This window comes from Pinus tabuliformis, chromosome J (genome assembly GCF_031772625.1).
Source record: "Pinus tabuliformis cultivar Carrire ecotype Pingquan chromosome J, CPIR1, whole genome shotgun sequence".
NCBI classification, from domain to species: domain Eukaryota; kingdom Viridiplantae; phylum Streptophyta; class Pinopsida; order Pinales; family Pinaceae; genus Pinus; species Pinus tabuliformis.
In genome coordinates this window covers 831,860,257-831,885,240 of record NC_142295.1, presented here as the reverse complement: position 1 = coordinate 831,885,240, position 24,984 = coordinate 831,860,257, and the positions used below count along the sequence as shown (strand labels likewise).

Here is a 24,984-nt window from a genome sequence, read left to right as displayed (position 1 = left end):
CTTGATCAAGTTATAGAACTATCCCATGACTCAATAATATACAAATGATAACATGACTAAACTTTAATGCATACATCCCTCATCTTGATTCTCCTTTGATCATCCTTTGGTGTGGCCCTTCTTGCTTCATCTTCGCTTGTCTGCATATCATCCTTTTCTTGAATCCCGTGAATGGGATTCCCAATGAGACATCTACATCGGTTCATGAACCTTCTTTTGAAGATTCCATCATAGGATCTTAAAGATCCTTGCCTTGCAAATGTTTATTTTCCTTTGATGATGGAGGTCTTCTAGGATACTTAATCATGATCAAATTTTTCTCTTATCATGGATGAGGTTCTATACTAGGTATGCTCCTTTTATATGAATATCTTGAGCTATATCTACCATGCTCCTATATTCTAGAAGATATTTCTACCCATGCATTTTTATTCTCATTATTAAATGCTACATCTTCATGAGTATCTAGAACTCTATGTACATTATGCTTTTAGATTGTAGAGGATGTTTCTAGCCATGCAATTTTATTCTATTCCTACATGCTCCTATACTACTCAAAACTTTGAAAGAAGCCTAGAAGTAAAGAGTTTGACCTAGTCATAGTAGAGATCTGGAGTATCTTCCTTCTTTTGCTTCTTTCCTTCTTCTTTCATCTCTTGAGTTATGTGAGCTTCTTCCCTCTTCCTTTTGTTATTGTTGTCCTTCTTAAGCTTAGGACAATTCTTTTTGTAGTGTCCATATTCTTGGCATCCAAAACATTGGATTTTGGACATGTCTTTGTTGCTTGTTCTTCGTGGACCAAACTTGCCAAATTTACCCTTTCTTTTGGCCATGGTAGCAAATGCTTGCTCCTTTGATCCCACATCTTCTTTTGCCTTAAGTCTGGTTTCCTTTGCCCTGCATAAAGACCACATTTCACTGAGAATGGTTGCTTCCTTCTTGGCATATATGCTTCATGTGAAGTTTCCCCACTCCTCAGGTAGAGCATTGAGTACTACAGTTGTCATCTCTCTGTCGAACATGACTTCCCCAAGCTCTTGAAGTTGATCTCTCATTTCAGATATTTTCATGAAGTAAGGAGCTATTCCTTCCTTTGTTATCTTCATCTTGTATAATTCATTCCTTAGAGATATTACTTCTTCGGTTGTAGATACCGAGAATAGCTCTACTAGCTTATCATAAATTTCTTTCGATGTCTCAAACTTGGAGACATAAGAAATGAGAGAGTCTTTGATTGATTCTATCACAATCCTTTGAGCTCTTGTCTCATCCTTATTGTATTTGGCTAAGGCTTGAGTCTGTTCCTTAGCAAGGATAGTAATATTCCCTTTGACATGCTCTAGCAGTTCATTCTCCTTGAGTAGTAGATTAGTCCTCTTCTTCCATGCAAGAAAGTTATTGGTACCTACCAATTTATTGCTTTCCTTGCAAAAAGACATTGAAATATATTCAGAAGGGGGCATGTACTTACTTGATAGATTTTGAGATGTAATGGATTTGCTTCCTCCTTGATGGCTTGTCTTCCCTGGATCTTGATGTTCTTCAAGTGGACTTGCTTGATGATGAGATTTGCTTGATGACTTGTAGCTTGATGTAGGTCCTGCTTCAATTTGCTCTTCTTTGTAGGTGCCTTTATGTAAGGCTCTTCTTCTAGCTTTGTAGACCTCCTTGATGAATGATGGATTGTATACCCTTCTTGTTCTTGAAGTGATTGAGACTTCTAGGCTTGATGCTTCAACTTTGTAGATGCTTCTCCTTGATGAGTGTTCTTGAGTTGCCCTTTCCTTGATGTGTCACCTTAGCTCTGATACCATGTTGAAGAATCTAGGGCAAAGTAGTGTAGTGTGATTCTTCGTTACTTGATAACAATTTGTGATGCACTTTGACAATTTATCTTCTTCTTCTTATTAGTGTGTGTTTCACCAAACTGCTACCAAAACAAAATAACAAGAACACAAAGTTTGGCTCTCTGCCAGGGACAAAACCTCTCCACTCTTGAGAGGAAAACCCTTGGTGTGTTTTCTCTTATTGAAGCTTCTTACTTGAACAAATGCCAAACCCTAGACCTTTGACTAGGATATCCTCCAAGCATAAGTCAAATCCTTCCTCTTTATGCACTATAACTTCCGACACATGGACCTTTGTCTTCCGACACTTTGCTCCTCAGCATTTCGTCCTTCTTCTGCTGCTTGTCTAAGTTAGACTCTCTTCTTCTTAGGAGAAACCCTAGAAAATTAGGGCTTCTTTACTTCGCTTTAGAGAGAACCTTCTTCGCTTCCCTTAGGAGACCTTGTAGACCTAGTTACACATCCGAATGAGGCTTCTAAATGTACTGCCTTCAACTATTCTCAAATCCACAAAAGTAGATTGCTGAATTCTTCGCACGTGTGGACAGAAACCCTAAAACAGTCCCCTTATCGTCATTGTCTTTTCCTTCCTTCTTCGCTGGATTGGGAGGGCCTTATAAGCCTTGTTTATTAGCCCAAAAACAGAGATATTTGTCATTGTGATTTACTACTGTAATGACCACAGGCAGACCCTTCCTTTCTCGCACGTATGACTGTGTTAACTCTAGAAACACAGTCCTTCCACCTCGACTTCTTTCCTCCTTGCTTCGTTGTCCTGACTCCTACAAGAGTTATTTTCCTCGGCTTCCTTTGTTATACATATCCTCTTTTTTTCTTGCAAATTTCAGAGTTTAATTGATATCAAATGAGGAGTGGACAGCCTTTATAAATAGAGATTTGTCCCTCCTCTTCAGGCCGGCTTGACTATCCATTAGGCTGACTTGACAGTTATATCATAATTCATCTTTTATTCATTATTTGGCTGCTTGGAGACTTCGTTGATGCTAGGAGAGGATTTGACTTGACTTGGAGGTGTTCCCATGACCTTATACGTTGACATACATGATGTAACATGCCCTCAAAGGGTCTCATCATAATTAAATTTTGACTTTGACTCTCTAGAAGCACTTTAAAATGTGCTTGACCTATTTTCAATTTGCAAGAAACTCATTGACAAATAATATCAAAATAATTTCTCTTTTCTTGAATAAATACAAATATCAAAATTACATTTGTGAAGACCTAGCCTAGTTACATTTCCTTCAACAAGAAGTAGCGCATCAGTCCTAAGTCCTTCATCTCGAACTTAGAAGCCAACTCCCTCTTGCATTGATAAATGAGAGGGTTTGGACTTGTCAAAAAGAGATCGTCCATATAAAGGACCAGAATGAGAGGCATTTCATTCTCAACTTTGAAATATAGGTTAGGGTCAGCATCACTCCTTGTAAATCCCAGCTTCATAAGTTAGCTATCAATTCTCTCATACCAAGCCCTGGGGGCTTGCTTCAACCCATAGAGGGCCTTCTTCAACCTGCATACGTGTGTCCTTCGATTATGTACTTTGAACCCCTCAAGTTGTTCCAAGTAGACTTCCTCCTTAAGCGAACCATGCAAGAAAGCAGTCTTAACATCCATTGTGTGTAAGCTCCATCCTTGAGAGGCAGGAAGAGCTATAATCGAATGAATAGTGGTATATTGGGCAACTGGTGAAAATATCTCATCATAGTCTGCCCCTTCCTTTTGAGAGAAGCCTCGAGCAACGAACTTGGCCTTGTATTTTTCAGCCCTTCCATCAACTCCATGTTTGATTTTGTAAAGCCATTTAGAGGTGACCACAGACTTGTCCTTGGGTCTAGGAACCACACCCCAAACATCATTCTTCATGATGGATTCATACTCCTCATTTATCGAATCCTTCCATACTTGGTGTTTCATGGCTTCTTCGAACATACAAGGCTCATATTAAACAATAGTACTCATAGCAACAAGGTACCCTTGATACCTGGTGGGCTTCTTACTTTCACAAAATGTCCCTCTTGAAGCAATATGCTTTTCAGCATCTTTGAAAGTGTCTTTGAGCCACAAACACAGCATAATATAGGTATCCCCCAGATAGGTCGGAATGGACCAGTTGAAGAATATTAGAAGTTTGACTTTCGTTTGAGGGCAATGGTCCCTTGTAAGTTTCCCAGTTGCACAACCCTGACAAACACCTTCATGATTCATGTTGAAATCGGGCATACCTGTGACCATCTTCCTTACCCCAAGTAAGGCTTTGTAATGAAGGTGGGCAAATCTCTGGTGCCACAATTCGGATTGAAGAGAAGTGTCACAAGACATGGCTCCCAAAGGAATTCCTCCAACTTGATAAAGACCATCAACCCTAAATCCAAGTGTAAATGCATCTTTAGGGTTTCTTTGCCAAAGACGTACATTTCCATCAACGAATGCTACCTTGAAGCCTTTATCTTCCATCGCAGAAATAGATATCGGGTTCTCACATACTATACTTCTTGTAAATGAATGGTTTGACCTTGATTCAAGTGAAGAGTTATGGTACGTATTCCTTTCATGGGATAGGTGGCATTATCTCCAAGTATGATTTGCAAGTTAGTCTTCTTTTCAACCAAATTCGAGAGGGCCTCTTTGTACCCAGTGAAGTGCCTTGAGGCTCCATTATCAATCAACCAATGATCCAATATATCCGGAGGAGAGGCAGTAGATAAAGCAGAAATAAGATAAAATTCATTTTGTTTTTCTACAACATTACTTTCCTCATACCTGGAATTTCTTGACCTTTTGGGAGGATGACCATTTCCATATCAAGCAGCGGGAGCATTCCTCTTTAGTTTGTTGTTGAACTTGTTGTTCCTTTGATTGCCATAACCTTTGTAGTTGTTGTGGTTGTTGTTATCATCATCCCTTGGAGTATCCTTCTTGTGAGGACACTCCCTAGCATAGTGGCCAAACCTGTTGCAATTGAAACATCTTCCTTTTCTTCCTTCTTTAAACCATGGCTTAAATCCTTGACCTAGTTTCCTTGGGACTGGCATTGTTTTTCCCCTTAACATGAGAAAAGAAAGCAATAGGATCATTTCCATTTGAGAGTTTATCTCTCTCCATCATCCTTATTTCTTCTTGAGTGCATCTAGCCAATAATTCATCAAAACCTGAAATCCTGTCACTATTGAGGATGGTGGTGTTAAACACATCCCATGCTCTTGTAAGGCCTCCAAGTGCAATAAGAGTGAGCTCCCTGTCACCAACAACGTCTCCAATAGATAGAAGATCCTTCTTGATTTCGATAATCTTCATAAAGTAGGATTGAATGGACTCTCCTCTATCCATCTTGATGTCTTTCAACTTGTTCTTGAGAAAGAGGACTTGATTTGCATTGTTTACTTTGAACATCCTAACCAGTTTATCATACATCTCCTTAGATGTTTCCAAATCAAAAATATAGGCAACCAAATGCTTTTGAATGGAGTCTACAATAATTTTCTTAGCTTTGACCTCACCTTTCTTGTACTTTGTTTTTGCAGCAATAGGTGCATTTGAAGGAGGCTCCACCACTCTTCCCTTTACATAGTCCATAGCATCATTCTCTTCCAAAGTCAAATCCAAAGACATCTTCCATGCATGATAGTCAGATTTGTCCTTGAGCTTGTCCTCGGATTTGAAGTATGATGTAGTCGTCATTGAAGCTAGACCAATATTCTTGTCCAACAACTTTCCTTAGTGATTGCTTTTCTCACTCTTGCTTGGGATTTGTCTTCACCTGGGCTCTGATACCATGTTAATTTTAGTTAACAATGGTATGTTCTATGCTTAGCACAATTTACTTCAATGTTCCTTAGCAGCCCAGTAATAATTTCCAATAGCAATCACAATAATCACATTAATAGTAAAAGTAGATAGACTATAAAACAAACTACAAAAGACAAGCCAAGACAATAAGACACCAAATTTGGCGGTTGCCAGGGAAAAACCCCAATGTGGGGAAAACCCTTCAACCAATTCTTCTTATTATTAAATCAAAAGTTCAGCAGAGAGAGAGAGTACAAAAGTCAAATTGACTTTCCCAATACAAAGTCAAAACAGCCCTGAAAATTTCTGCAGTCAACTGCAGTCAAACTTCAACCCTAACCAAAAAGTCAATGTTGGTCAAATCAGCAGCAAATCTTCCTCGAAGCAACTTGGTCTTCCTTGGTCAAACTCAGCCTGTTTAGGAGGTCAATTTCAGCCCAAAACAGCTTGGTCAAAGGAGAGAAAAAACTGTTGTAATTTTCCTGCGGTCAAACCACAGTCAACACAATTCAACCAGCCCAGAAATTCTCGATTTTTGTGCCCAGCAATGCGGCCTGAGAAAATCGAACTTTTGACCCAAAAACTGAAGTCAAACTCAGTCAGAAATGCCTTAGTCAATGTTGGTCAAACCTGTCCCTGAAGTCTGAAATTCGGCCCGTAATTTTGCCCAGAAAACCTGTCCTCCTAGCCACACGCGTGTGAGAGAGAGAGAGGCTGCCCAATAGTTGTATGAACCAATCTGATGAAGAGAGAGAGAAGAACGTGTGAGTGATGAATATCCAAAGGAGGTGTGATGTAATGTCCCAAATGAAATAAATTTGGAACAAGCAAAAATTTGTAGAAAAATAACTTCGGAAATTTAAGCCGTCAATACCATAAACAATTTGCACAGATTTTCACCACGAAATTAACAGCAAAACCACAAAGTAGAAACTGCAACTAAAAATGGACAAGAAATATATGCAGAATCCTCAACCTTATTTTATTAAAAATAAAGAGTACATAGAAAGCTGGAAAATCGCTGAGTATGGCCAGTGAAGAAATTTGCTCCAATACTGCACTGGGCCTCCAAAACAAACTGAAAATCAACAAACTGCAACTTGTGAACCCTGAATGGATCCACGAAGGGAAGAGATGGGTGCTCGCCCACTACCATTGAATCACCCGAGGGTTGTCGTCCGAGGGCTACTGCGAAAGTAGAGAATCGTGTTCTCAAACCTCTCCACAAAGACAATACACAAATCCAAGATGTCCCAAATGATCTTCTCCTCCTCTTTTTATAGATCTAGTGGATAGATCTCCAAGCCTCTAGAAGCATCTTATTTTATTATTTTATTATTATTCCAGAAGCTCCTCCATTGACTTTATCAAGTGACCTTTTAATTTTATTTTATTTCACTTACGTCACTTTTGGCCTTTTTTTCTCCAATTAATTATTTTTCCTTAATTAAATGATTAATTAAAGTCATTTTTAACTAAGGAAAATGGCAAATCGCCCACCATACTCTCTTCGGCCGTTGGAAGTCTCTTCTCAACATCCCATCCTGTAGATCTTCTCGTTCCGGTTTCAATGAGCTATTACGCTGAGGTGTTCCATCAATTAATCTTCCTGGAATGCCACCTCGAGCATAATTAATTAAGTTATGCCCAATAATAACGCTGATTTTTGAAAGTTGTCGGAATGCGATGGAACGAAAGGCAAACTGTGCGGATGATGGAATATGCCAAGCGAATGCCATCAAATCCCATAAAAACTCCTCAAAACTCCATCAGGACCCCTAATGACATAAACCTGCTCCACTGACCTGGCCATCCCCTGTCCTGGAAATCCACCCTGGTTGTACTATGAAGAAGAATAAAAATGGGGACATCACATGTGAGGTCTCTTGTATTTATACAATTCGTTCTAGGTGAAGAGACACGTCCATTGGGCTTCTTGAGCCTACATAATGACGAAGCCGACCTGAACAATTTGCACATGTGTGGGTATAAATTCAAAATCACACATCTGCTTGTCCGAATGAGATGATATTTATATCAATCTTGGACTTCTCGAAAAGAGGACTCCAATATAATCATCATCTCCATCTAATGAGCTGTCCCAAGGTGGAATTTGGCCCTAGTTGCCAATTTTAACAGAGATTCCTCAACCAAGAGAAGAATGGCCATGCAAAAGACCAAAAGAAGGAGTTAAGCAGCAAGTTTTTTTTGCTTCATTTGTTATCGTAGTTAAGTCTTCAAAACATCATGTAGATGAAAATGATGAATGCACCAAATTCCTCCTCGAGGGTGAAGGCAAAGTTACTTCTACAGCACAGCAGGGCTTCAGGACATATATCCAGGACAGCCATGGGAATTCAGTTTGGCAGGTAGAGTAGCAAAATGAATGTAAAGGGTGACAAAGTCCAGTTGCTGGAGGTGCAGTGGAGAAGATTGGACTGTTTACAAGTCATGGCAGGCTCAAACTCCTAATACTTAAGCATAAGTTTATTATGCTACCAAGATGTAAAAAGGTATATTTATTGGAGGACAAACCAGATTCTATATTGATGTTAGATGGGCTGAAATTTTCAGTCATCACTAACTCCAATCCGGCCAGTGAGTTAGGTGATAATCAAATGGTTCATGAATTGGTATCAACCATGCCAAATATAGATCTTGTATTCAATTTTGGTGCATGGTGCTTTGAAAAGACAATGGGATGTGGAGTTGTCAACCATACTCTCTTGTTGAGCTGTTGCACTACTCAGAGATGGGTTTTGGACATCTTCTACAGCCTGCTTGGTCCAAATAAGTCAGTTATCTTTTGGGACAAGAAACTGCATTTAATATAACCATTGCGGGAGGGTATTGAAGTATGTGTTATAATGGTCATATCATGTGCTTGAGAGGTTTCAAGTTAAGAGTGCTTTATACTTTAATAAAGTCATGTTGTAATAAAGTAATATTATAAAGTCAAGTTGTCAAGATTTAATATTAATTATGTTATAATCAATAATTAAATGATGGGAAGGTGAAATAAACAACCATTCTTGTGGAGGCTTGCAGAAAACTCTCTGGAATATGAATCAATCAATTTGAATTATTCTCTTTGCTCTCTGAAACTGCAATTGTATATGCAAATTCCGATACAATGTAGTCTGCTGCCTTATCGGGTGCAATTTCCCTTTCTTTGGCTTCTTGTGTTGCTTTCCTATTGAAGGTCTCACGGCAAGCAACAACTAAGAAATGTCCAAGAAAGACTCGCTTCTTGAGAGAAAAAGTTACCATTTCTTGGGCCATTTCTAGTCTGGGGATGTGTTTCTTGGGAAAAGAGAAACAACACAATGAATGGCCCAAAAACCCTAATAAACAGCATGACCTTTTGAAATTAAGTATCACTTTGTGATGACATTTTTATCCTGTTGGTGCTTCTTGGAAACTTAGCAGAAATGGCAACAGGTTGTACCATTTCTTATAACATCAAATCTATGCGATGTATTCTGTTTACATGAATATCAATAAGTTATGCCAATGACACTGTTTCTGGTCATGGATGTTAGGTTTTCAAGATGTCATAAACAATTAGTCGGACTGTTTATGCCAACCTGTAGTGCATATTTTACAGAAGATATCTCCGATATAAATGCATATAAATATGAACCAGTCATAGCAGACAACTCTAGTTTTTCCTAACCAATAGAAATTTTCACACAGCATACATCTGTATACACAATGGATAGTTTTAGACAAAAAACAGAACACAAATTTCCGAATATCATGAGTAGATATATCATCAACACTTGGTTTAAGAACAAACCTGTCCAAAAAGGATATCATATGTAATTAGATAAATCAATTCAGCTTGCCTCTGTAATAAACAACCGAAAAAAAATAAATGTGAATATACTGCAAAATCCAAAATTCCTGTTTGGACTTGAAAGAATTAGAAACAATAAGTTAAGAGTAGCAAACAGCAATTCCAAATATGAAAAAATATAGAAAAGAATTATAACTATTAAAAGGTCACCAGTAAAAAAATACATCTAAGAATAAACTCATCTTGAACTTATATCCTGGAACCCAATATACAAGAAAACACCAAATCTTATCAACTAAATTATCATGAGCTTCAAAAGACTTTGTTTGAGGGCACTTTCCAGACATTCCAATATGAATAAATCATGAGTGATATGAGAATTTCATACCTTCCACTTGAATCTCAAAATATTTGTAGCTGCTAATACCTTCTTCAAAATTGCAAGATCTGATCAATAAACAGAGTTCAAATAACCAAAACTAATGAGTTGAAATTAAAACCACAGATACTGAAGCATTCCACATTGAAGAAATTAAAAACACTGGTGTGACTAAAACAGAATGGCATATTCTGGTCCAGGAATTTGCCCTGAAATTCCTGAGGAAGTGTGGTTCATAAGAACATAATCTCCACACATTAAATTATAATTAATGTTCATGTCAATTGGGTTTATGTTGTGGTTGGGAGAAATAGTTGGTATTCTCCTCACCAAGCATCAATTTCCACAAGTGACATGATGAGCTCATCTTGAGTATATTGTTGTAATGGCTTTGAGCCTTACTCTTGAAAGACATTGAGCCTTAAAAAATATCTTACCCTTGCCTACGTGCTGGAGGGTGGGGTGTGTTGCCACCTAAATCCACACCTGGGCAAATGTGGAATAAATATTTAATCCACTTGGTGAGGCCTTGGGGGCAAGTTTCGAGTTGAGCAGTTGTCACTCAATTCTCAACTCCTCCATCTAGGCTAACTCCTAGTGAAGCCAAGGGGGTGGTCCTTATGAGAAAAAGAAAACTAAGGATTGACTAAACTAAGTTAAGCAAGCAATATTCTAGGAGTTAAATGAGTTAACCAAGAGCACATTCAAACATCTAAATGCTAATCACAACATATCACTTCAAGAGCACGTAAATAGATTCACAAGTAAAAGAAATAATCAGAGGCACATATAACCAGCCATAAGCAAGAAATGTAGCAATAGTGATCAAATGAATGAAGTATTCACAAATGATATAACAGATACATAAGATAGCTTGTAAAAGCAAATGCTTGAAAATTAAACACTTGAAAATGAAATACTCAAAGTAAATGCCAGTTGCTTAAAAGTATAGTGTTTGTATTTGTAAATAAAAATACCAAAAATAAATGAGCTTGAAAGGTAAATACTTGAAAATAAGATGCCAAAAGAAAATGTCACTTGAAAGTAAACGTTGCAATGAAAATAATCAACTACAAGAATGTTGTAAAGGAAGTGTTGTGAAGTGTTCTTGGTACGTTTTAGTAAAGGTTACATTTCCCTTGCATTCAAGTTAATTTGACAGATATGTGGTGATCCATGTGATTGCAAATAATGTAAATCTAACTAATGTGAGTTTCCTCTTCCAGCCTTATACTCGTTGGATTAAGGAAAGTTGCAAGGGGATCCTATAGGAGGAAGCTTTGCTTCAATGAGTACTCCCGAGTGTTAACATTGGCAACTAGGGCCAAATTCGACTTTAGACAATTCATTTGATTGAGATGATGATTGCATTGAATTCCTCTTTTCGAGAGGACCAAAATTGATCTAAAAATCATCAAATTTGGACAAGCAAAAATGTGTTTTTGAATTTATGCCCACACGTGTAAATTGTCAAGGTTGGCCACATCATCATGTAGGCTCATGAAGCCGAAGAGACATGTCACTTCACCCTCAACGACTTGTATAAATATAAGTGACCTCTCACCTCATTTGGCATCATCATCACTCACACATTCTTCTCTCTCCTTCTCTCATTGGTTTGTACAGCTATTGGGCATATTCTTTCTCTCACACATGTGGCAAGGAGGACGAATTTCAGACAGAATTATAGAGCTGAAAATTCCAGTCTTTCCTGCAGTTTGACCAACATTGACTTTGACTTTCCAGGCAGATTTTGAGTTTAATCTTTTGGGCAGACCGCACTCTTTGGCACAGAAACCGAGGTGTTCTGATCAGTTAGACTGCAGAAATAAGTTGCAGGTTGACCACAGACTTCAGGACAGAGTTTGACCAACTTTGACTGTTGACGTTGGGACTGTTTTGGGCTGACTTTGACCTCTTATTCAGGCCGAGTTTGACTGGGTATGACCAAGCTGCTTTAAGGACATTTTGCTGCTACTTTGACCATTGTTGACTTTCTGGTTAGCACTGAATTTGACTGTAGTTGACTGCAAATTTGACAAGGTTGTTTTGACTTTGATTTGGCGAGTCAACTTTGACTTTTTGTACTCTCTCTCTACTGAACATTTGATATAATAATAAGAAGAATTGATCAAAGGGTTTTCCCCATCTTGGGGTATTTCCCTAGCATCCACCAAATCGGGTGTCCTCTTGTCTTGGCTTATTTTCTGCATTTATGTTATTTATATTCTATCTATAGTTACTGTCAATGTGATTTATAGTTAATGTGATAGCTATTGGAATACGAAATTGGAAATTGTCATTGGGCTGCTAAAGAACATTGAAGTAATTGTGTTAAGCATAGAACATACCACTGTCAACTAAAATGAACATGGTATCAGAGCACAAGTGAAGACAAAGCCCAAGCAAGAGAGAGAAAAACAATCACTAAGAGGGTTCTATTAGAGAGACTATTGGACAAGCCTCAATGGCTACTACATCCTTCCTCAAGATTGGGGATAAGCTCAAGGACAAATTTGACTATCATGCATGGAAGATATCTTTGGACTTGACTTTGGAAGAGCATGATGCCATGGACTATGTGCAAGGAAGAGTGGTGGAGCCTACCTCAAATGCATCTGTTGCTGCAAAGACGAAGTATAAGAAAGGTGAGGTCAAAGCTAAGAGAATTATCATAGACTCCATTCAAAAGCATTTGGTTGCCTACATTTCTGATTTGGGAACATCTAAGGAGATGTATGATAAGTTGGTTGGGATGTTCAATGTAAACAATGCAAATCAAATCATTTTTCTCAAGAACAAATTGAAGGACATCAAGATTGATAAAGGGGAGTCTATCCAATCCTACTTTATGAGAATAACACAAATCAACAATGACCTACTATCTATTGGAGAAGTTATCGCTAACAGGGAACTCACTCTCATTGCATTTGGAGGTCTTTCAAGAGCATGGGATGTGTCTAGCACCACCATTCTCAAAAATGACAGGATTTCTAGTTTCGATGAATTATTGGCTAGATGCACTCAAGAGGAGACGAGGATGGAGAGAGACAAGCCTTCAAATGGAAATGAACCTACTACTTTCTCTACTCATGCTAAGAGAAAAAATAATGTTGGTCATGTTGACCATTGGAGTGGCACCTGATGATTATATGAAGACTCCATGCCCAAGGATGATCCAAAGGACACTTGTACCATCAGATATCATCAATCAACAAGAGTTTTTAAACTCTACTTCTATTTCTCATCATCTTTCTTGTACCCATATTCCACACCTTGAGGGGAATTGTAATAAGTGATACTAGTAATGATGAGTTTTGAGTTTGTAATAGGCCTAGGATGTTAGGACTCAATCAGCAAACGAGTACACCTTGGAGTGTTTTTTTATCTAATTAATCATCCCTTCTTTTTCAGAGGTGGATAACTTTCTAGGTTTTTCACTCACTTTTTACGCCAAAGTCGAGGTGACGGTCTGAAAGTTGAGCCCCTAACACATATCAGTGTCTAAAGTCGATGTATATTACCATACTAGATCACACAAAAAATTTCGTGGAATTTGGTTAGGTCTAGGAAGTCATTTTTTTAATTTTTAGATTTTCCGCACTGTGGAAATTGCTAATAAAATTGTATTTGTAATGTAATAAGTGATGTCTAGAGAAGTTGTATGGAGTATGAGTAATGAAATTTACACCTCTCACCCTCAACTTTCTCCTATGACACACTTTGAGGGGTTAAAAATGTGTTTTGAACCCTCAAACGCCACTTTTCCTAAGTTTAGTTGGAAATCTGGCAATTAATTAAACCAGAAATTAAATAAATGAAGAAAAATAAATATCCACACATGCTAAATGTTGTGGAAATGAGGTGGAAAATTATGGGGAAGTTAAAGTGAAGTCCCAAGGTGATGTGGACTCTTAAAATCAAAGAAATGACATGTGCTCAAATAAAATCGAATTTCTGGCAATAAATGAGAAAGTTGTTTACTTGGAAATTCGAATTTGTGAAATTAATGCACATTTGGGAGGATTTTAGAGAATATTTGGTGGAGATTTTGTGGAAAATTGTCCCCACATGGGTTACCACCCATATTCACTTGCCATTTCATCACAAAATTCGAATTTGGCACATAAGGGAAGAAGAAAATGATGTCCACTTGGTAGAATTCAATTTTTACACTTGGCATGGGAGCTCCATTCAGCAAATTCGAATTTCTCTTTGGAATTGTCACCTCATGCCACTTGTTTAATCACTTCTACATTGGGATTGCCTCTCATAGTTTTATATAATAGAACCTTGAGCTCTCATTTGTAAATATATTGTTACTAGCTATTGTACTTGCAGAAGCGTTGGTGCCTTGTACACTTTCAAAAATATCAATAAAGACTTTGGGGTTTCATTCATGAGGTGTTCCTCATTTGGGAGTGTGATGAATTGTTGATCATTGGTATAATTCATTTTACTCATGCTTTGATCTAATTTGTTTCCATATGCTCTTGTAGATTTGTTAATGTAGAGTTATCTTGCATTAACATTTGATTTAGAAATATGCTCTAGGTATAGAATGCTCTAGTTGGTTTTAAATAAATCTTTAAAGTTTTTTATCGTTGTTTATTGCTAAATCTATATGGAACTAATTATTGATTGAAGTTTTGTAAATGGAAAATCTTGTTGGGATCATAGAATCAAGCGTGAGGGGAAGTCTTTGGAGAGACCAACCCACTCTTGATACATTCTTAAAGAAGCTCTCATTTGTTCTTTGAACCTTCATAGTCTTATCTTACAAAGTGGTTTTGCAGGGGTTTTAGCACATAGCTTGTACACAAGCCGAGCAATTCTGAATTTAAATCTCTTTTAAAAAAAACATTGTACTTCATTTCTTTCATTTGTTATCTAAGAGCTTGAAGATGGCTAAGCAAAGACTCACTCTTTGGCTTAACCTTTTGTAAATTATAATTGTACATATACATTTTATCTTGTTGATTTTTTCACTAATACTTAACTTATTTTGTAATCATTGTTTGGATTGTTTGCTAACTCTTGTGTGGCAGATTTTGAAGAGCAACCTCCCGCAACATCTAACAAGTGTTTGCAGGACCTTTGTTTAGTGTTGGGGGTTCGATTTCCAAGGATGCCATCAGCCCCTTTGAGGCTTATTTTGGCCAAAGTCAAGTTCACTATAGGGCTGCCCATTTTCCTCTCTAAGTTATGGGCATTTGGAGGGAACTTTCCCCTTGTTTCCCTTGCATAAGTTTTGTGAAATCTTGTCATTACTTTCTCAAGAAAGGAGGTCTGGTGTCCAGGTTTTAAGCAATTATTGTGAAGACTCTCCTTGAAGTTTAGTTGAAGACTTTGAAAGGCCCTCTTCTCATTGTAATATAATAAAAGATCTAATTTGATTGTGGGGGCTAGGGATTTCTCGCATGGTATCCTATCTCCCCATTTAAAGGGAGGTTTCTCTTGGGTGGATTGACATTTGCATGGTTTAAACTTTCACACTTTATTCACTTATTTGCATGCTTTAATTGAGAATTAACACAACTTCATTATCAAATTTCATTAAGTTAAAGTTTGTTACAATTTCATTTAAGCTTTGCATTCTCTATCTCATTGTTACTTGAACCTACAAGCTTACACTTTACTTTGGGCAATTCATCATTTACATGCAAGCATTTTATATTCTTAACAAACTTTGATTCGTTTCAATTTACCTTTGTAAATTGTTTCATGAGCACTTGAATGCGTGCCTCATTTTTATGCTACATTGTTATCTTTTATGCTACATTGTTATCTTGAATATTGGAGCAATTTATTGTCATTGTCTATTTGAAACAAATTTTACTTTCAAGCAAATCACCTGTATCATTTTAATTCATTGATGAAACACATGCAACACTTGTAAGCTAATTTTATTCCTCCAATTAAAGTTATATTTGCAACTTATGTTCAACACTATTTCATTTTCAAGCATTGCAAATCAATCTCTTTGAAGCATTTGCATATAGCATTATTTTATTTTGGGGAAAAAACTTACATGCATTTCAATCGGGCATTTTAGCATAGGAAGGCCCCAAGTCTCATTAAAATTTTACCTCCAACATAAGTTGGTTGAAGTAGACATCTTAAGGATCCTCTACTCCTCTATTGACTCCTCATTGTGAGATCCATATCTTTGGGCAAGGGTAAGGTTTGAGGATTGACGAGATAAATTGTAATCTTGGTGTAGAGATAATTAATAAAATTAACCAAGAGCACTTTCCATTACATTTACTTTACTTGTCTTTTGATGGTTTGAGTTTTCATATGCAAAGGATATTCCAAAAGCAAGTATTGTAATCCTTTCAAACAAGTGCTTTGTTTTCATGATTCAAGTCTAATTGCATATTGATGTCTTAGTTTAGCACTTTTTTTTTTAATTTCAAAGTTAATTACTAATTTTTGGCAAGATATGTTTCACATGTTTTGATTTATAAAGAGTATTATCTCAAAAACATTTTGTATCTTACATATCTTGTGCTAACAATTTTTGTTTACATTTTAGGGTTACTTTGCTTTCTCTTTTGAGAGCATTGCATTTTACTTTGAGCAAATATATCTTTAAATTGTTGAGAATATTCCTTATAAGGCACTAGTTTTATGGTTTTTGTCATTGGCATTGTTATTTCAAGTTGCTCACATCATATTTGCTCATAAATCCTTGAAAGTAATCTGTTTTCACTATAACACTCTCATAGAAACTCACATCTTTTAACTTAACTTTTCATTAGGGACCACCCCCTTTAGCTAACCTAGGAGATAGCTCAAATGAAGAGAGTCGGGATTAGTGTGACACCCCCTTCTCTGAGTTCTCTGCCACCAACCACACCTTGTGGAGTTGAAGGCTTTTCTCACTAACTTGTAGGTAGTTGAAGGTGGCATGTGATAACAGGTCCAAGGAGACAGGGTCAAAGATTCAAGCAGGGATTCAAAGAAGGAAGAAAAAGAAGGTGCTACATTGTAAGAGGTTCGACCACTATGCTAGAGAATGTCCTCAAAAAGAATTCTCCAAGGGATGACAACAACAACAACAACAATTTCAAAGGCAATGGCAATCAAAGGAACAACAGGTTCAACAATAAAGGAAAGAAGAATGCTCCCGCTGCTCGATATGGAAATGGTCGTCCTCCCAAAAAGACGAGAAATACCAGGTATGATGAAAGTAATGTTGTAGAAAAACAAAATGAGTTTTATCTTATTTCCGCTCTATCTACTGCCTCTCCTCCGGATACCTTAGATCATTGGTTGATTGATAGTGGAGCCTCAAGGCACTTCAATGGATACAAGGAGGCCCTCTCAAATTTGGTTGAAAAGAAGACTAATTTGGAGATCATACTTGGAGATAATGCCAACTACCCCGTGAAAGGGATAAGTACTGTCACTCTTCACTTGAATCAAGGTCAAGCTATTCATCTACAAGAAGTGTTGTATGTGTCTGATTTGAAGAAGAACTTGGTGTTTATTTCTATGAAGTAAGACAAAGGTTTCAAGGTAGCATTCACTGATGGAAAGGTACGTATTTGGAAAAGAAACCCTAAAGATGCATTCACACTTGGATTTAGGGTTGATGGTCTCTAACAAGTTGGAGGAAGTCCTTCGGGAGACTTGACTTGCGATACTTCTCTTCAATCTGAATTATGGCACCGGAGATTTTCCCACCTTCATTACAAAGCCTTACAAGGGGTAAGGAAGATGGTCACAGGTATGGCCGAGTTCAACATGAATCATGAAGGAGTTTGTTTGAGTTGTGCAGTTGGGAAACTTACAAGGGGACAACTTTGTTAATTTTTCATAGGGCCACATTGTTCTTTGCTTTGATAATTGCATTTCTTCATTAGTACATTATGTTCACCCCATATCATCATTACATTATTCAGATCTACATCATTATTCATTAGCATATGCAATTATATAGAAAGAACAACATCATCATCATCAATGCAGCGAAACATAAAGGAACAATAGAAGGAAAGCATCCACACACATAGAGACACCAGTATTGGTATGAGACCAGGGCAAAACCCATTATGGCGATAACCCTTACAAATCTTCTTCTTCTTAGATCGTCATCAAATGATTCAACAAAAGAGAGTATAGTGATCCATAACTTCATCTATGCAACAAAACAACTATGATATCCATGAAACAGATCTAATCATGCTTGAAATCAAAACCCTAATTTTGATGATTGTAATATGTTGTCACTGACTGTAGACAACTGCTGGATACTGCTGAACATTGTTGTCATTGAGCAGAATCTTCGGAATACAGAAATCTCATCCATGAGTCCCGGACATAGGGAGGAGTTATGCGAGCGTCTATAGTAGATCTGGACACTCTCTGCATAACTTGATGATTGTGTCTGGAACAGATCTGGACGCTCCCAGGTGAACTGGATGAGGGCGTCCACGGTCAAACCTACCCAAGTCTGCCTCAAGCCCTGGACGCTCTCATAATGCTTCTGTGCAAGCGTCTATGGTAGCCCGGACGCTCTCAGGACCACTCTGTGCGAGCGTCCAGGGACTAATACAGCTCGATCTTATCCTCAAGCCCTCAACACTCTCATAAGGTTGTTGTGCGAGCATCTATGGCAGCTCGGACGCTCTCAGTACTAATCTGTGCGAGCGTCTGGGGACTAAAACAGCCTGATCTATCTTTGAAACCCTGGACGCTCCCATAACTCACTGTGTCAGTGTCCAAGGCTCCCATGACGTTGTCAAGACTATTGTGTACCAGCGTCTAGGGACTAAAATACCCAATCTATGCCAACGTTGAGATCCAAAAAACCCTAGATCAATGCGAGCTTCACCGTTGAGATTTCAGACCCTTGTGCAAACTTTCCTTTGACAGACCTGTGCGAACCAAGACAAGAAGAGAAGATGGCTTGATCAATGTGTCTAAATGAGCTTGAGGTCTCTTCTATTTATAGGCTTTCCTGAGGGTCCACTTGGGGTTGAGGCCGACCTAAGCAATTACACATGTGGTTAGGGCCGACCCTAATAATTCCCTAATACATGTATGAATAAAATAATTCAAAACTAAACTTCCGCTTAACCAAATTGGGTGATCTTTAGGTCAATTTTGGTCCTCTCGAAAAGAGGAATCTAATGCAATCTTTATCTTCATCATATGAGTTGTCCAAGGTGGAATTTGACCGCAGTTGCAAAAATTAACACATTCCTTTCTAGTGAAAACCAAACTACTGATACTCTTCAATTGGTCCATTCTAACCTATCTGGTATGTTGTCGATAACATCATTGGGAGGATACTTATACTATGCAATCTTTGTGGATGACTTCTCACACAAAACATGGATCCATTTTTTAAAGAAGGATGAAGTGTTCAGATGGTTTCGTTCTTTCAAAGCATTGGTGGAAAATCAAACAGAGAAGAAAATCAAGATATTGAGGACCGACAATAGAACCGAATATGAATCAAATTGAATTCAATAACTTTTGCAAAGAGGTTGGCATTAAGAGGGAGACAATTATTCCATACACTCCTGAGCAAAATGGCATTACTGAAAGGAAGAACCGAACAATCATGGAAGCCACCCGTGCCATTCTCCATGATCAAGGTCTACAAAAGTTCTTATGGGGAGAAACTGCCAACACTGTCGTGTATGTTCAAAATAGGAGCCCAAATCAAGCATAGGATTTTCAAGACACCCGAAGAAGTTTTCCCTGGTAAGAAACCTGATATTTCTCATTTTAGAATATTCGGTTATCTCGTGTATTTTCATGTGCCTAAAGAGAAAAGAAACAAGTTGGAAGCATCTGGGAAGAAAGGTAAATTTGTGGGCTATAGTGAAAATTCAAAGGCATATAGAATTTATGTGCATGGTCAAAAAGATGTGGAAGTAAGCCATGATGTCACCTTCAATGAAGATACTACCCTTGGGAAAGCCAAAGATCTCCCCATTCCAAGGAAGTACAATGATGATGCTACGAAAAACAGGATGAACCTCCGACAAATGAGCCTTTGCTCGATGTTGATGGTCTGATGGATCTTATTGATCCACCTCTTGGTGATCCCTCTGGATCAAGGAAACGACCCCTATGGCTCAAAGATACTCTCAAAGATTTTGAAAGACATACAGCTCCAAGAGGGACATTTCGTGAATGTAAGAAGTCGAACATGTACCAAGGATATTTGGCTGCTATGAGTACTATTTTTCAAGCTAAACCATGCACGTTCGAAGAAGTCGTAAAGCACCAAGTACGGAAAGATGCGATGAATGAGGAGTGTTACCGCGCAAACTAGCAAGTGGTCCTAGAGGGGCACTTACTAAGTCAAGAGCAACAATGAAGCTAAAGCCCACTATCACCACAGCTAAAACTTCCTACTCTTTACGGACTTTCACCGATGGGAGGAGACCTGATATATAGAGAATCACTTATGAAGGATAGATCAACTAAGATGGATGTGAAGTGATCTCGATAACCCTTTCCTAGGAGAGACTCAAGAGTGGGACTTGCTTGCTTCTTAAGCAAGGTACAAGATTCTCTAGGATAGGGGGTAGGGATTTGAGGGCTTAGCTTAGGGAATGTGACTTATAAAGGAGCTTCCTAAACCCTAAAATCCTTGTCGAATTTAGTTTCCCGAGTGGTTTTAATGCCACGTAAACTGACATCCTTTAAAAATCCCATGTGGACCTATGAGTTATGGGTCCACATATACAACAGAAGCCTTTGCATTGGTGGATTTTAACAAAACCCGACCAATCACCAAACAGCGGAATAACACAGAACCCGCCAACGAACGTCGTACCCACTTCGAACGCATACAGTCGAGACCCAAAAAAAATAAATCCCAGTTCAATTCTTATCGGATCCGCCTTTCCCACAAATATTATCAGATTAATTCTCCGTCGTTGATCTTACCCTTTCAATCCGACGGTTGATGGTTCACCCAATCAACCAACCTAATCGGTGATCCCCCACCGTTTGATCAAAACACACTTGATCCAACGGTCAGCAGCGATATCGGACGGGGATCATGCGCGACGTTTAACCGCCCTTACGAAGCCGATAAGGAATATAAATCCTTGATCTATAAATGTTTGGGTCCAGTTTTGAAATTAAAGATCGATCACTTTATGACCCGATATCCGTTGGATATAAGAGGCCATCAAATCTACGGTTTGCGGGACTTCAACTAGCACACGGTTTAAAAACGGCTTAACTCCCGCAGTTGATTGTGACCTAAGAGTTGAATATGAGATCGACGGCTAGGAGTGAGTGCGGGGCTTCAACCACGATCAAGAAATCCGTACACTCTTACCCCTGCAATTGCTGATCAACGTCGGATCTGCCAGCCAACGGACGGTCCTGATTTATTCTGGGGTTTCTTCACAAATTTAACAAGTTCCGCCAAGACTTAGCGCTTCCGCCAAGTTAGTCAATCTCTAAACTATATACTCCGGTTTCTTAAAACATATCCAGGCTCTTAACTGTTCACTGTAATTACAGAGGATTCGGCCTACGATCTATGAAACCAATCACATAACAAAAGATCACGCAAAACAAGCTTTGTACACAAACTCCTTTTATTCATAACAGTCTTTACATAATGTACAGAACATCTCATGCTCTGATCTGTTCTCTCTACACTATCTAACCTCTGTGTAACACACTCTACCTACTCTAACACACTCAATACTGAATTACACAAAGAAATACACAATCCACACTATATTCATATTGATAACTATTTAAAGAAGAAACAGTCACACTCTCTCCCCTCACTCATCCATCCTATATTTCCATCTGAATCTAAACCCTCACTCATTCCAAAAGATTACAATTTATACAAAATGCGGATTCATGAACCCATTTGGTTCAGATCCAGAAATCTCTCATTCTTCCCTAAAGAATCTCTTCACTCCACTCTTTTCTCAAACAAATGCTAATTTAAGCTTTCACATCCCTCATATCCTATTCAAACCAGATAATCTAACTGCTTGGCCTGATCTCCACGCAAGGAGGATCAATCAGCTACTTATACCCTTTTCTGCTCAGATTTTGACAACAAATAAAACACTCTCATACATTTAAATTAATTAATCTCTTGTCTTCCAACCCTTTGTTAGCCACAACATGTGATCATACCATCACATTGCTGACTAGGTCTAAATGCTCCTGCATCATAATTTCATCATAAGTCTGCATAACATCCCCCTGTCCTTCACAATTTTCTCCAGCACTCAGTTTATCCAAATAAGACAACAATGTCTCCTTCTCTTCTATGATAAGACTTTGATCTTTCAAAGATTTCCTTGACTTAACTTCTTCAGCTGAGTTCTCTGTGTCAGCTTCGCTTCTCTTCTCTTCACAACCCTGCAATGCATTAGCTTCTCTCCCTCTGTCCATTTTCCATTGGTTTTCTATCCATGTTAATATTCCTTCTAACATGATCCAATAAGTTTTCACTAAGAGAAGACACAACCATTTACTCATACCTTTTAATTTTCTCCACCAATCGAAGTCTTGAAAGTCTTCCTGCACCTCCTTTTCTGTTTTTCTTGTCTCTGCCTCTTTCACAGAGTCAATTTCATTTGGCTGCATACCTACAACTTTACATTCACACAAATAATTAATCCCAAAATTATGAGATTCTCTTGCCTGTGAAGATGCTACCAGCACCTTTCTCTCATGTTGATCTATATAGATCATCTCTTCGTCATTATCATCATTGTCATCACTGTCTCCTTCCCCAAGGAGAGATCCTTTCTCTAGTTCACAAATGTATTCTACTCCTTCATCCTCAACTTTTCGAAGCATTAATTTCTCAGCAAACAATTCTTTGACAAGCCACTTAACTCTTTTCCCCACATAAATTCCTTGTTCCAAATCTTCTCTGATTCCTTTCTGTACCAGCTTCTTCAAATGACTGAGTTCTGCCTTCATCTCAGCCAACTCTATGTCCATTTCTTCTTTACTCATTCTTTTGAGTCCAACTGCTTTGGCACTCTTTTTCCTCTGTCTGTGACTTTCCTCTGTACCCCTATTATGACTATCAATAGTCAATTCCATTTCTTCCTCTGGTGAAATTTCCTTGTTCACTGGTGAGCTGCAACTAGCCCTTTCTTTCATCTGTAACAAGTCTCCTTCATGCCTCACCAAACTTTTTTGAGTTTAGCCTTTTGGCATCTATTGGTTCTTTCCTCGAACCTTTCACTGACTAGCAATTCTACCCAGCACTCCTCTTGCTAGAATTGTTATCTTTAAGACAACTCTACCCACAATCACAATTGTGGAGCTGCCTCAACAACTTCTACCCAACCGCAGTTGGAAGTTGTTCTCAGCTTCTCTTGAACACTCCTTGCTCTAGGCTGCTGCATCTTCAATTGCTCACTTCCTTCTTTCATTCAGTAATTTCATTTATTGTTGGGTACTGTCACCTTTACTCATCTGAGAGTTCTTCTTGCTTCATCTTCTTTAACATAGCTCATGTGCTATGATGATGATACAATTCATTCTTCCTTCTAGCAATTTCGCTACTTCCATTGATCTGTACAATCTTATCCCAAGATACATCAAAGCACCTTTCAAACCTGCCAATTTTCCTTCAAAGATGTCTTAAAACTAATTCCCATTCCATCAGTTAAATCTTTGCCAAATGATTCATCTGTTCACTATTTCATTTAAACTTCTCCATTCAAAAGATTCCATACAGTGAACAACTATTCTTTAATTTGAAATTCACCTATATTTACAAATTCATGACACACTACAAATTCCTTATGATAATCTGTTGTAAGCAAATCCTGTTTTGCTCTACAAAGTCCAAAATTCATTCCTTGTAGTGGTTCTTCTTTCAGTCCTATTAAACCCAATCTCTGTTCTTTCCACCATCAATATCATTGTCTTCAACAATACTTTAAGCAATCCTTAATCATTAAAATTCTTCAAATCATTTAAATGATTTCAGTCATAGCAATCCACTCTTCTATTTGACTTTAAATTCAAAACCTTCTACTTCAATTTTGCTTTCAAATCAAACCAATCATTCAATCAATTAACATGGAAATTGCATCTGTCTGAAAGGAAATTTTCACTCCCTTGTTGTTCTCCAAACATCCAAACAAATCTCTCTGCTGATAGAGGATTCACCTTTTCCCTGTTCTGATCTCAGTGTCCTTTGCATTAAATTATTTTGAGCTCTGATTTTACTTTGATTGTTCTAACATGCAGATATCTCCAATCTTTAACATTACTGTACTTCTATGCAGAATCCTTTTCTGCTCTGATACCAAAAATGATGCCACGTAAACTGACATCCTTTAAAAATCCCATGTGGACCTATGAGTTATGGGTCCACATATACTACGGAAGCCTTTGCATTGGTGGATTTTAACAAAACCCGACCAATCACTAAACAGCGGATTAACATAGAACCCGCCAACGAATGTTGGACCCACTCCGAACGCATACATCCGAGACCCAAATAAAATAAATCCTAGTTCAATTCTTATCGGATCCGCCTTTCCCATAAATATTATTGGATTAATTCTCCATCGTTGATCTTACCCTTTCAATCTGACGGTTGATGGTTCACCCGATCAACCAACCTAATCGGTGATCCCCCACCATTTGATCAAAACACACTTGATCCAACGGTCAGCAACAATATCGGACAGGGATCATGCGCGACGTTTAACCGCCCTTACGGAGCCGATAAGGAATATAAATCCTTGATCTATAAATGTTCGGGTCCGGTTTTGAAATTAAAGATCGATCACTTTATGACCCGATATCCGTTGGATATAAGAGGCCATCAAATCTACGGTTTGTGGGACTTCAACTAGCACATGGTTTAAAAACGACTTAACTCCCACAGTTGACTGTGACCTAAGAGTTGAATATGAGATCGATGGCTAGGAGTGAGTGCGGGGCTTCAGCCACGATCAAGAAATCTGTACACTCTTACCCCCGCAATTGCTGATCACCGTCGGATCTGCCAGCCAACGGACGGTCCTGATTTATTCTGGGGTTTCTTCACAAATTTAACAAGTTCCGCCAAGACTTAGTGCTTCCGCCAAGTTAGTCAGTCTCTAAACTATATACTCTGGTTTCTTAAAACATATCCAGGCTCTTAATTGTTCACTGTAATTACA

General features: G+C 38.2%; 1 protein-coding gene across 3 annotated transcripts in view; it reads right to left on the bottom strand.

The window, feature by feature from the left end:
- LOC149229284 (S-adenosyl-L-methionine-dependent methyltransferases superfamily protein) overlaps positions 1–24,984 on the bottom strand; it is a 304,238-nt gene that overhangs the window by 255,758 nt on the left and 23,496 nt on the right. The window contains exons 2-4 of one of the 3 annotated variants that reach the window (XM_089378551.1): positions 9,842–9,900; positions 9,454–9,504; positions 6,285–6,393 (exon numbers count right to left, since the gene is read on the bottom strand). In XM_089378551.1, the coding sequence (XP_089234677.1) occupies positions 6,285–6,393; positions 9,454–9,504; positions 9,842–9,900 (219 nt within the window). The remainder of the gene's footprint in view (positions 1–6,284; positions 6,394–9,453; positions 9,505–9,841; positions 9,901–24,984) is intronic. The other 2 variants (XM_089378552.1, XM_089378553.1) reach the window with 2 other exon arrangements.